General features: G+C 34.0%; 1 protein-coding gene across 1 annotated transcript; it reads left to right on the forward strand.

The window, feature by feature from the left end:
* Window positions 1-5,871: 5,871 nt before the first annotated feature.
* Window positions 5,872-12,562, forward strand: LOC116420113 (YLP motif-containing protein 1-like; the record flags this gene model as incomplete). The annotated part of the gene is given in 9 exon segments (XM_031943703.1): window positions 5,872-7,088; window positions 7,090-7,689; window positions 7,691-7,734; window positions 7,737-7,934; window positions 7,937-8,099; window positions 11,423-11,481; window positions 11,484-11,575; window positions 12,071-12,191; window positions 12,194-12,562. Coding segments are annotated over 9 exon segments (2,763 nt in total), but the record flags the coding sequence as incomplete, so codon positions are not given.
* Between the last annotated feature and the right edge of the window lie 1,820 nt (window positions 12,563-14,382).

Below are 14,382 nucleotides of genomic sequence, written 5' to 3' on the forward strand. Positions count from 1 at the left end.
TATAGTAAACTGTGTCTGTGACAAATAGGACAAATTCTTTTTGTGACAAAATCTAGGCAGAAATAATAAAGAAATCCCATTCAAGATAATACAAAACTACAAATTATCTAAGAGTTTTCCTGTATACATACAGTAAAAATGTAAATAGATTTGCAAATGCTTATTTTTGGGGGGAGAGATAGAACAACTCAATCTTTAAAAATGTTTATTGATTTTTGTTCTTAAGTCATGTGGGAAGAATATTGGAGTTCTTTTTAAAACTATTTGTTCATATGATTTATTCACTGGAAAATGACTCTTGGTCTTTTACATTTACCTCTAAATATTTTGGATATCATACCCTTATCAAAAATAGTTGATATGGGGGCAGCTAGGTGGAACATTTCCTAGTTCTGTGACTTTCAACAACTCACTTAAACCCAATTGCCTCAGCCAAAAAAAAAAAAAAAGTTGCTATGAAGATTTCAAGATACTCTTTTTTGCATAATTTTTGTTTGCTTTATGGAATAAAACAAACATTCTGTGACTTAGCACAATAAAAAATGATTGTACATGAAACTGCAAATCTCCTATATACAATTTGCTATTCCTTTCAAGTATTTTGGTATAATTTTTAATATAATTCAGACAAGTCTTAGATAAACAGTAAGTTGATTTTATTAGGAACAAAATAATGCACACATTCATGTACGGTGTCATATCTAACACTTATTTGGTATTCACATACTTTTTACTTTATGCAATGATTATCAGTTTGCCAAAAATAATTTGTCAGCTAGAGAGTGGAGAAAAACAGATGACAAATACTAAAGAGGTGAAAATAAGTAAATGATTCTTATAGTTCTCTTGTAAGATTTTTAAGATACTCTTTAAAGAAATAAAGAATGAATAAAAATTGGAGGAACAATCATTACTATAATAAAAATGACTACCTTCTGAATAAATTTAGTATGTCAGTCAAATAGACAAGATACATGTTATGGAGCTATATAATCTAATTCTTTTGAGGGAACAAAAGGTCAAAAATCTCAAGCAAAATAAAGGAAAAGTAGGAATAAAGGAGTTGGGATGATAGTATTTTCAGAGCTCAGATTATATTATAAATCAGTAATCAAACTATTTGGTACTGGTTAAAAATTATGAAAGTAAATCAGTTGAACTTACTAGATAAAGATAGAAACTCTCAAATTTAATGACCAAGCTATTTGGCAACTACTGTAAAAAACTGGAAAATAGTTTGATAGGAATTAATTACGTTAGACTAACATCAAAGTCAGGTGATTTTCAAAATTTTGGCTAAGTAAAGAGATCACGAAAGAAAAAATATGTAATTATATAAAATGAGAAAAATTTTTGTCTGAATCTAGTTAATATATATGGAATAAGAAGGGGACTGTTATTTAACAGAGAGCAATAAATGGCATTCCAGAGCATTTTTCTATTATTAGGGAAAATTTTTTGCTTCAAATATCTCTGCTATGAATCTGTTATCCAAGAGATATATAGAGAATAATTGTAGTTGAGTCATTCCAGTCATGCCTGACTTTGTGAGGCCATTTGGAGTTTTCTTGGCAAAGATAACTGGAGTACTCGCAAGTCAAGTGACTTGGCCAGGATCACATAGCTAGTGAATTTGGACTTAGATCCTCCTGATTCTATACCTGATACTCTATTCACTTTGCCATAGAGCTAGCAATGAAAAATTGCCACATGAAAATGGCATGAAAAACTGACACAGCTCTAATGAAAAATTAACACAGCTCTAATGATATGATAATAGCTGACATTTATATAACCAGTTTATATATATATATATAACTTATATAGCACTTGTTTTGTGCTAGGCACTGTGCTAAGTACAGTGTTATCGCATTTGATCCTCACAGCACCTAGGAAATAGGTGTTATTATGATTTTCATTTCCATTTTACATGTGGAAACTACAGCAAACAAAGGTCATGTAACTTGTCCAGGGTCTCGTGGCTTATATGTGCCTAAGGTCGTATTTGAACTTGGGTCTTTTTGACTCCAGATCTGGTGCTCTATTTATTGTACCAATTGACTGTTCTTGGCTCTGTAAGGCAACTTTCTCACTTTTCCAATAGTGAAGGTGTAGATCGTCATTGAATGAGAAGTTTATTCACTGGGAATTACTCATATAAATAAGACATAAGGTCTAGGAAAAAAGGCCATGAATTTTAAAGCTTTAATAGCCACATGAAAGATGGCTCTAAATCACTGAATGGAAACAATATAAAATAAATATGAAATCTGATTTTTCAGTTCCCATTCAACAAATTGACAAAGGTAACAACAGATAGAAAGATAGTGATTAAAGAAGTGATTAAAATGTCCATATCTTTTGGGTCAGAGATCCCACAGCCAGGTTTATATTCCCAAGATTATTAATTACATTAATTAATTAAACATCAAGTTTATTTTATTTTTTATTTTATTTTTTTTTTATTTAATAGCCTTTTATTTACAGGATATATACATGGGTAACTTTACAGCATTAACAATTGCCAAACCTCTTGTTCCAATTTTTCACCTCTTACCCCCCACCCCTCCCTAGATGGCAGGATGACCAGTAGATGTTAAATATATTAAAATATAAATTAGATACACAATAAGTATACCTGACCAAAACGTTATTTTGCTATAGAAAAAGAATCAGACTCTGAAATATTGTACAATTAGCTTGTGAAGGAAATCAAAAATGCAGGTGTGCAAACATCAAGTTTATTATTAAAACATCAAGATCTCATGTATACCAAGAAACTGAAGCTCTTAGCAGAACTTTTTGTGGTATCAAAGACTTGGAAACAAAGCATGTGCCCATTGATTGAGGAATAATTAAACTGTGGTAACATGAATATAAAGCAGGAGTTTCTTAATATTTTTTGTGTATAGTGAAAAAGATACAGAATTACAAAGAAAATTAATTATATTGAAATTTAGTTCCCAAAATATTTGTTTAAAAAAAAGTTTATGGATTACATTAAGAATGCATAAATGTAAAGAAAACAAAGTATTCTATAGAAACAATGCCTATGAGGAATTGAGAGACACAAGAGTAGACTTCTGAACTGACAGGAAATACAGTAAAAAGAACCAGGAAGCATTATTCTTTTTCTTACAATAACAAAAGAACAATAAACAAAAATGAATACTGTTTAATTATTATTACTGAGGTTCATCATAAAGACAAATTGATGGTGCTTTTTTCTCCATTGCTGAAAAGGGAGATTGTGGGTGTGGAATATTGCCTATCACTTATTAGCTATTTTGCTGCAAAACTGCTTTTATTTTTTTAAACTTAAAAATCCTTGTTATAAGGAATATTTGGGGTTGAGGAAGTCATAAAGAAATGAATATGACTTAACAAGTTAAAGTATAAAATTAGAAAACCTGAGTTCAGAGACATAATGGTTTGGAGAAACATTTACAGATGAAGAAACTGAGGTAGAGAGAGATTGTTATTCATCCCAGTTCCTGTCGCTATCAAGGGCCTGAGAGAGATTTGAACTTTTTCACTCAAAATCAGTACCCTATTTTCTGCCAAATAACTTAGGGAAATCACTTAACATCCTTTAGCCTCACTTTTCTCATTTATGAAACTAATGGGTTGTACTACATGGTTCTGAGGTCCCTTCCCCCACTGGAGATCTGACTTTCTGGTCCTACATACAAATCAATCAATTAAAAAAAATTTTTTTTAATTTTTAATTATTCTTGTTGCTTAAATATAAAGCTTATGAGATGTATGAGCCTTTATCCTCTTTTATATGTTAAAATCTTACTGTAGTTTTGTATATAAGTCTGCTGTCTTTATCTCATGAGAGGCAGAATGACAGAGTTGCTATAGACAATCTGGTTCTGGATTCAGATTCTGCCTCAACACCTCTGTCCTGGCTCTGTGTCTCTGAGCAAGTTGTTTAACTTTCCAAAGCTGTAGGCAACTCTCTAAGACCATAACTGCAGAATGGCAGCTGGTTTTCATTCCTTCAGGAATTACAACAATAATCACAGCCACAACTTCTGTAGGCAAAGACAGTATAGTACTGAATTATAGTATTCATGTTCCTTTGTCACTTTTTAGTTTCTTCTGAAACATAACAATGACAAGGAACCATGTATGTGAACTTTGATTTAATGAACTTGTTCTGCTTCATCAATCAGAAAAACATCTTTTTTTCCCCCACCATAGTTTACATTTGGAAAAGAGATAAACCACCTTTTGATTTTGAATAAATATTTATAAATAAAACAAAATACAAATAAAAAAAATACTTTGTATTTTGTTTTTTTTGATTTTTTTAAAAATCTTTTACCAAACTATCTTTTCCTGAACTATAACTATTCTCTCTCCATTAAATTTTTCTTAGTTACAGAATCAATTGAAATAGACTGTGTGTGAGTGTTTATAGCTTTCTGTATTTGTGTCCAGCATCTTTATGAAAGTTTTTGTCTCCTCCTTAGAGTCAAGATTAGTCACAAGCCTGATTTTAATAGTATATGAAAAGAAAGTTTTTGTTTCCTCCAAACTGGGGTTTTAATTACTTTTCATTTAAAATATGTTTAAAACACAACTCTTAAGCATGATAATTATTTCAAGCACAATATGCATTTTATATCCAATTATACTCATAATTTCTATGATTAAAAAACTCTATTTATAAAATTTTATATGTCTCATCATTAATCCAGGATCATGCCAGTTGTATTTTAGCTTCTGTATACTCTTAGAATTTTAGTGATCACAGTCCTTGAAATCATCTAATTGTACAATCCCTCTGAATCCTAAAGAGTTTAACTGACTTGCCTTAGTTCTTAGAACTTACTGGTGATAGGTAGAATGCTCTGACCAGAACTCATTTTTCTTAATTTGTCTTACCATTCTAATACATCTTGTCTCATGAATATTAATTGTATTTGAATTGCCTTTTCTTATCATAGGGACTCCTGCCAGATCCCTTCTTTATAAAATTCTTGCCTTGTAGAGAAACATTTTTGTACTTCAGATAAATGTACTTGAAATTTCACCAAAAAAGATTCCATTTTAAGAGAGCTGATCTATTTTATAAGACAAAGTAATATTTTCTTTCCAGTCAGCATATTATCTAACCTGTTCCTTTTTTCTTTTTCTGAAAGTTCTAAACTGAGTTTATGAAATGTGACTCCAATTTCCTTTTTCGAAATAATATCCTAAACCTTAGTGCTAAATTAGCAACATTTTTATCTTTAAGAACTAATAAAATGACACTGTATTATTAAAAGTATTAAAAATGATCTAACTTTTAATTCCCATTTTTTCAGTAGCAACTTATATCATAATGGCTTTGGAGATTATTGTTTTTAAAATGAATGGACTTTGCTGTCATTGTATAAATTCTGTCCTTTTTGGTTATTAGAAACCATACATTTCTGTATTGTTTAGTTATTATTCATATATATAGTGATGATACTTATTTTCTAGGAAATTGGATGGCAAGATTTTAAAAATCTCTCTTAAGACATATTTAATATTATTGTTCTAAGAGGAGGTAGGTGGTGCAGTGCATAGGGCACTGCCCTGGAATCAGGACCCGAGTTCAAATCTCACCTCAGGCACTTGATACTTACTAATTGTGTGGCCTGAGCAAGTCTATAACCACTATTGTCTCTAAATATATATATATACTTGTACATATATACATATAAAATTGTTCTAGAGTTGTCTGTAGGGCCATAGTTTGTCAAGCTTGCTGATTCCAAGATGGAAGTTAAGTGTATTATCTTCATTGAAACTACTAATGAAAAAATATTTTTGATTTTATAACACATATAAGATAAATGTATTAAAATGTATTTTTTTTTTCTGCCTTAACTGATTCAGATTTCTTTAAATGTATCTTACTTTGTTTATAGGTTTGATGGTCCTCGGGGAAGATTTGATGCACCCGGAACAAGATGTGAAGGACCAAGACCTAAAGGACCTCGTTTTGAAGGACATCGCTCAGATGGGCCAAGACCCAAATATGAAGGGCACCATCCAGAGGGTGGATCTAAAAGCAAATGGGGACAATTCCCGGGGCCAGCATCTCAATTTTATATTTCTCCAAATACTTCTCAGGGCCCTCGACAAAGTGGACCACAGTGGAGAGGTTCTAAGCCACCTTATGGGCAACAGCAGCATCCACCCAAATCACAAGCAGAATCTCATCTAGGAAACAAAGACTCTTTAACAGACCCCAGCACTGGTCAACAAAAGAACAGAATGTCGCCAACTCCATTTTCTCTTTCTGCAGATGTGAAGGATTCTAAGTCATTTCAGTCCAATGAGAAACTAAAAGATACTCAGCATGATGTTCCCCAAACTGAAGTCCAAACAGGACCTAATGATCCTTCTAACTGGAACCAGAATTCTCAAAATATGGAGAAACAAATAGACAAAACTGGTCAATCTATACCTGGACAATGCCAGAAACCTTTTGCAAACAAGTCTTCATCTATTCAATCAACTTTCCCTTCACGAACAGGAGGAATGGATGGGGGAGGACCACCACCTATTCCATCGTTAACTGCAAATAATGATTTAAAATCTGTCAGTGTTGGTATCCCCCAATTAGAAAATAACCAGGACAAAGGTTTGCCTCGGCTAGATAACAGAGATCATAGACCAGAAGGCAATAGAGGTAGCAGTTCATCTTACAGAGGTAGGGGACAAGGAAGAATTGAAGACATGAGGGATAAGAATTTGACAAATAGAGGGAGAGGACAAATAATCAATCAAGGTCCTGGAATGGGCAAACCAGAAGACATTAGAGAGAAGGTGATAGGCAGAAGAGAAGAGAGTCGAGAGAAAATGGGCAGACAAGAAGGTAGTCGAGAGAGGGTGATGGGAAGACGATCAGGCAGTCGAGATAGAGGGTTAGGGAGGCTGGGAAGTGGTAGGGAAAAAATTCCAGGTCAGACAGACATACAGGATAGGGGGAGAGCAGGTAGCCGAGAAAGAGGACCTCCCCGAAGAGCCAACAGTCAAGAGAGAGGACCTCCTAGAAGGGCGGGGAGCCGGGAGAGAGGACCTCCACTCCACAGGGCTGGAAGCAGAGAGAGGACCACCTCGACGCCCTGGAAGTCGGGAAAGAGGACTGGGCAGACCAGAATTTGGTCGGGATAAAGGTATTCCCAGATTAGATTCTAATGTAGATAAATCAGTTAGAATTGGAGATGGAGAAAAAATGCCCCCTTATCATCGAGATGAAGCCTCTCGAGCTCCCTGGAATCATGGAGAGGATAGAGGGCATGAAGACTTTCCATTAGATGGTAGAAATGTTCCTCCTTTGGAAAGGGAAAGACTTGATGATTGGGACAGAGAAAGATACTGGAGAGAATGTGAACCAGATTATCAAGATGATGTAGATCCTTACAACAGAGAGGACAGATTTTCATTGCCACCATCTCGGTCCCATGATGTTGATCGGCGAGGACCATGGTGGGATGATTGGGATAGAGATCGTGATATGGATCGTGACTTCAGGGATATGGACAGGGACATGGACAGAGATAGGGACAGGGACAGGGACAGAGACCGGATGGGAAGACCTATGGATATGTATGATCGAGAATTGGATAGAGAATGGGACAGAGATTACATGAGACCAATGGATGACCAAGAATCACAATTTCATGAACGTGATATTCCCCCTTCCACCTTTGCCTCCTCTGCCTCCTCTTCCACCTTTGGATAGATATCGGATGATAGATGGAGAGATGAAAGAGATAGAGATCACATGTATGATCGGACCTTCGTGATAGGGGAATTAAGAATTCGAGAATATCCTGAGAGAGGAGAAACTTGCGGGAAAACGGATTACCTTCCTGAGCGAATGGATTGGGAGAGAGAACGATTGTCAGACAGATGGTACCCATCTGATGTAGACCGACATTCCCCTATGGGGATCATATGCCACCTCTTCCTTCGTCACACCATTCTTCTGAAATGTTGGGATCAGAGGGAAACTTAGACTCTGATCAGTCTATTGGAGGTGTAATGGTCCTCAGTCAACGGCAGCATGAAATAATTTTGAAAGCTGCACAAGAATTGAAGATGCTACGGTAAGTTACCTACTGAAGATAATTTCTCGAGTCAAAAAAAAAAATTTAACTTTTCTAAAGAATGATCTGATATACTTTGTGGGAATTATCTTTTTTCAAGTAGTTTTAGTTTAGTGTTTGGTACTAGCATTTTTATGGGAGATAAAAATTTTTCTATGATATATATATATTCCCAGTTGAATATTTGATGGGACTATATGGGGATAGGGTAATGTTTTTATAGAATTATAGGCATTTGAACAGAAAATAAATTTAGTGATTGTCTATTTACTTCTGACCACAATCTCTCTTGTGCTATTCCTTTATTTCTATGGCTACCACCCTTAGTTGAGGTCTCTATCTCTTGCCTAGACTGTTGTCATAGCCTTCTAACTTGTATCCCTACTTCTGAATCTCTGCCTTCTAATTGATCTCATTGTTGCCAAAGTAATCTTCCTAAGTTACAGATCATGACTGACTATATTGCGCCTTCAAAATTTTTTAATTTTTTTTTTTGGTGACTGTTTACAAAAATAGAAATTTTTCAGCTAGTCTGTACTACTTGCCCTTTCCTGCCTTCAAGCTCTAGGACAAGAGTGGAATATTAATATGAAATATATTTGTGTATATCATTCTTTGTACTCTAAAATTTATGCCATCCGTGCATTTTTCATATTCTAATTTGTCAGAGACAATTTGTGTTCCCGTTTTCCTTTTTTCCCCAACTCCCTAACAGGATTATAAACTAAGGGGTGAAACTTGCCATTTTTCATCTTTGTATCTCCAGTAGCACACTCCTAGCACAGTGCCTTTCATGAGTTTTTGAATTGAAGTGATCCATGTGAGTTACAAGTTTATACCCTAAAATGCAAAAATTAAAAATTATTATTTGGTCTTTATTGATCTCTTGCCAACAAATTGACTGTGTTTTTCTGTATTTGACTTTTAATGCTCATATTTCTTTTGAGTCATGACATCATTACCTTTTTATTTTTTCTAATGAATAATTTATTCTTTCAGATGGCCATTTCTTTTATGTTGGGTATGAGAGAATATGAGAGAACATCCAATCCAATTGTCCAGTAAACATTTATTAAGCACTTATTATGTGCTTAGTACTATACTAATTGCTGGAGATATAATTAATGAAAGAAAAGACAATCTTTTCCTCAAGGAATTTGCAACATTTTCTAAATGTTGCTAATTCAGACTACCAGTTATAGATTATACCAGTTAAGAACACAGCTGAAGTTCTGGGACAAGAGAATAATTAATATTGATAAGTTAATACAAAATCACAATATGGAAAAATGAAGAGACTGTCCATCTTGAATTATTGACTAGAAAAATCTGTTATAGACATCATGAGTTCAAGAGAATAACATTTTAGAGTTTAGAAAGTATATTTTAGAAAAATGCCTGGTTCTTTTTTCCTTTTGAACTCTTGGAATAAGGTGGGGAGAGAGGAAGAGAAGAAAAAGGAGATGTGTGGTATAGAACATTGATAATACATTCTTATTTGCTGTTTCCTTTTAACCCTGAGCAAGTGTTATTTTTAGATCTAAGTGTTTATTTTTGTCTTTTGTTAAATCAGTATTAAAATTTTCCCCAGTATCACTTCCTTCCAGAAAGCCACCTTATATAATAATATTTTTAAGGACCAAAAAAAGAAAGAAAAAGGAAAAAGTTAAACTGATCAGTATGTTGTAAAATTCTGAAAATATGTGATCAATCACATTGATGGACCTCCTGCTTCTGCAAGAGAGTAGGGTGAAAAGGTATCTTCTTGTGTCTCTTACTTGGAAACATGACTTGTTCATAATTTTGCAGCATTCACTTTGATTTTTTTTTTATTGTTGTGGTTGGTCTATTTACACTGTTGTAGTTATTGTGCACGTTGTTTTCTTGCCTCTGTTTACTTAGCCCATTGTCAGTTCATGTAGATCTTTTAGGTTTCTCTGTTTTCATCATATCTGTCATTTCTTACAAGACAATAGTATTCCATTTTATTTGCATATTGCAGGGGTTTTTTGTTTGTTTTTTTAGCTATTCCTCAGTTGATGGATTCCTCAGTTTCTAGTTTTTGGTTATTACACCAAAAAATGCTCTAAATATTTAGATGTATAGGGTGACTTTTCTATGATAGAGTATAAATCTAGCAGTGGAAAATCTGGGTCAAAGGGTATGAACATTTTAGTTACTTGGTTTGCTTTCCAAATTGTAATGTACTGATTCATAGTTCTACCAGCAGTGTACCAATGTATCTGTTTTCTGAAACCATTCTAATGCTATTTCCAACTTTAGTTATCTTTGCCAAAATTGCAAGGTGTTGAGGTGAAATTTCAGGGTTGTTTTGATTTACATTTCTTTTATTATTAATTACTTGGATCATTCTTGCATATAGTTGCTAACAGTTCTGCAGCTTTTCTTTTGAGAACTATAATATCATTTGATCACTTAACTTTTGAAGAATAGCTGCTTTAAGTTTCATTTTTTAATTAAATAATTTCCACTCATTGCTAAATATACCACACTGGATTATTTATGCTTTTCTGAAAAGCAGTATTACCTTTGATATACCTGAAAATTATTTTTTTTCTGAATTTAATATAGAAATATTGGATATAAAGTGAATTTATCTGCTAATTTCATCTCAGCTCTTTGTAATTATAGTTATTTTTATTTCATCCAAACACACAAATACAGAATAAGAATTAATCATAATGCTTAAAATTAATACAGGGAAACATTGTATTGCTGTTGTGGAAAGTCAGCACAATACTGATCTATATTAAAAGAAGTGTGGATTAGAAGGCCCCAAAATCCTTTTAAATTATGTCTGGCTTCGGGGCACAAGTTTTGGGCCAAAGAAAATCAAATGGATAGGAAAAGACTTCTGTAAAGAAAGATTGAGTCAAGAAACCTAAGGATATATCAGCTGAAGCATAAATTTCTTTAGTTAATTTTTTTTTTTTTTATGGAATAAAACCAATTTATGTTTAATCTTTGGGTAGAAAGATAAACAAGAAGAAATGGGTTTAGAAATGAAGGATCAAAATCAGCAAAGAACACTTGATTATCAAAACATTAAAATGGGATTGTACAATTTATTCTAATGGTTTCTTAAGAAGAAAATACGTATTGGTTTTCAGTGGTTTAGCTAGTGACCTGTCTTGAGGCAGAGATTATTATCTGGGAAGTCCTTTTGTGTTGGGGTATTCTAATTTTTTTTTTCCCCTGTGGGTACTATAGAAAGTTGTAAATTTTATCCTTGAGCATCAATCATAAGTATTTTACAAAAGGAATAAGACAGGACATGACCATTTCTGACAATGTACATGCAGAGAACAGAAAGAACAGCTTCAAAAACTCAAAGATTTTGCTGCTGAGCCACAGGCACCTGACCTCCCCTGCCACCGCCTGAGCCACCAAGATTGCAGACTACATCTGCACGGCCCCTGGGATCTTTCAGGTAAGAAATAAGATGTATTTTCATGGTTGTAAGCTTAGCAAAAATCATTAAGAACGTGAAATCCTGTTTCTTTTCTTTCTTTCCTTGACCCTTTACTCAATATAAATGAAAAAGTAACAGAAGTTCATAATAGTAATTTGTGATTGCTTACTGAAGCAGCATTCTACACTCTGGCAATAATCTCTGCTTATTCTGTGCAGAGTACTCTGCAAGGATTTGGGGTAAGGTAGGGAGAAGATAGAAAGTTTGGATAAGATGTGATCTATGTTAATATATATTCTTGATACATCTTAAGACAAAACTTAAAGTTGCTATGGTTCTGGAAGAATTGGAGTGATAAGTGTTATAAGGAGGAGAGCAATGGGTACAGAGGTATTTGTTTTGCTTTATGGCCCTTGTCATAAATTTACTGTAGGGCTAAGACTACCCATCACAGACATTTATACTGTTGATTACAATCCAAGTGTCTTAAGTTTGGAGTCAATTTGTATACTTAGTAAATTTTTTACTCTTTGAAAAGCCTCCAGGTTCCTACAGGCCACCTCCTCCTATGGGTAAACCACCCCTTCCAGGGATGAGACAGTCTGCTCCATCAGCAAGACCATCTATTCCTATAACAAGGCCACCTGTCCCAATTCCACCTCCCCTCCTGTGGTAAAGCCACAGCCTGCTGCTATGGAACAAGAACGTTGGGATGAAGATTCTTTTCATGGACTCTGGGATACAAATGAAGATAAAGGACTGAATTCAGAATATACCTCAGAAACAGGTCCACCACCTGTTGCAATGAAAGCACCACCTATTCATCCTTCTATTCCCCCTCCAAGCCCAATTCCTGTTGTTATGCAGTCAATGTCTAAACCCCCTCCAGTGCAGCAGACAGTGGATTATGGCCATGGCCGTGGTAAGTAACTGTGATTGACTTGTATCCCTAGAATTAGATAAGGGGAAATCTTAAGAAAGGTTTGCTATATCTGATGTAGGCTTCTTATAACTTCTACCTAATAGCCTAATAATATTATTGTAATATATGTAATCATATTATTGCCATATATTTAGTTGTTTACTTGTATTAAATTGTGAAACAAAACACTTGGGAGTAATTCTGAAATTCAGATTTTTGATTCCTATTCTTATTTTGCTTTTTGTTTTTGTTTTTGTTTTTAACACTTAATTTTTGTTCTCAATTAATGTATACTAAAATTTAATATTTGCTTCTTAAATTTTTGAATTCCAAATCCTTTTTCTACCTCTTTTCCCCATGCAATATCAAGCAATATGATTATGCATATGCTGTCATAACAAACATTTCCATGTTAGCTATGTTTTAAAAGAAAATGCAAGGGCAGCTAGGTGGTGCAGTGGATAGAGTACCAGCGCTGAAGTCAGAAGGACCTGAATTCAAATCTGGCCTCAGATACTTAACACTTCCTGGCTGTGTGACCCTGGGAAAGTCACTTAACCCTAATTGCCTTAGGAAAAAAAAAGAAAAGAAAAGAAAATGCAGGCCAAAAATAACCCTCAAAAATGATTTAAAAAAAAAGTATGCTTCAATCTGTATTCAGATTCTTTCTCTGTATTCTGTATTCTTTCTCTGGAGGAGGATAGCATTTTTCCTTATAAGTGCTTTGGAATTGTCTTATATCACTGTATTGCTAAGAAAAGCTAAATCATTTCAGTTGATCATTATATAGTGTTACTGTGCACAGTATTCTCTTGGTTCTGATCATTTCACTTTGCATCAGTTCATATAAGTCTTCCCAGATTTTTATGTAAGCAACCTGCTTATCCTTTCTTACAGTGAGATAATATTCCATCATAATCATTATACCACAACTTGTTTAGCCATTCTGCAATCAATGGGCATCCCCTCATATTACTATAGATAGTTTTAATTTCTTCTGAAAACTTCCTATTCAGTATCCTTTAAATTTATCAATTGGAAAATGACTCACATATAAATATTAGGTATGTTGATCCTGGGCAAATGACTTAACCTCTGTTAACTCAGTGGAGAAAGAAAAACAAACCACTCCAGTATTTTTGCGAGGAAACCCCATGGACAGTATGATCCATGAAGAGTAAGACAGTATTGAATGACTGAACAACAGTAGCAAAACCAATAATAACAACAAAGTTTAAATACAAGATTAAAAATCAAAGCCAGGTGGTCAGGTATGCTTGATTAATAATACTAATAACAGTAATAATAACTGAGAGAGTGCCTTACAGATGGAATGTCTGGTGGGGAAGCTATGAGTATGCAAATGATATGTGATGTCATATTGTTTGGTTGGGTTTTTGCTAAATATTCTTTGTGTTCTTTAACCCCACCCTGCCCCCAAAAAAAAAAAAACTCCATTATAACAGGTAACTCTCAGGCAGGAAGAATATAAACAACTCAAAAACAATATATCATATGATTAGAAAAAATAATAGCATTTATTCAAACCTTTGCATCTGTTATTTAATCCTCACAACAACCCTAATAAAGAAGGTACTATTATTCTCATTTTGTAAATAAGGAAACTAATTCAGAAAAAGGTCACATAGCTCTTTAGTGTTTGAGGCAGGATTTGTATCCTGGTCTTCTCTTGCCATCTAGCTGTGTCTTATTTGTATAACAATCATGAAATTAATGTATTGATAGAAAAATTTTCACCAAGGGCATTAGCATCTGGCAAATCAGATTTGTAGATTCTAGATTTATCAACAGTCCAGGAAAAGTCATATTTTTTTGGTTGAAGAGAGAGGAGAGATGTGTGTGAGAGAGAGAGACAGACTCAGAATAAGAATTAGAACACTGTACATTTGGTTTGTAAGCACTAATTT

The sequence above is a fragment of the Sarcophilus harrisii genome, chromosome 6 (genome assembly GCF_902635505.1).
Source record: "Sarcophilus harrisii chromosome 6, mSarHar1.11, whole genome shotgun sequence".
Taxonomy (NCBI): domain Eukaryota; kingdom Metazoa; phylum Chordata; class Mammalia; order Dasyuromorphia; family Dasyuridae; genus Sarcophilus; species Sarcophilus harrisii.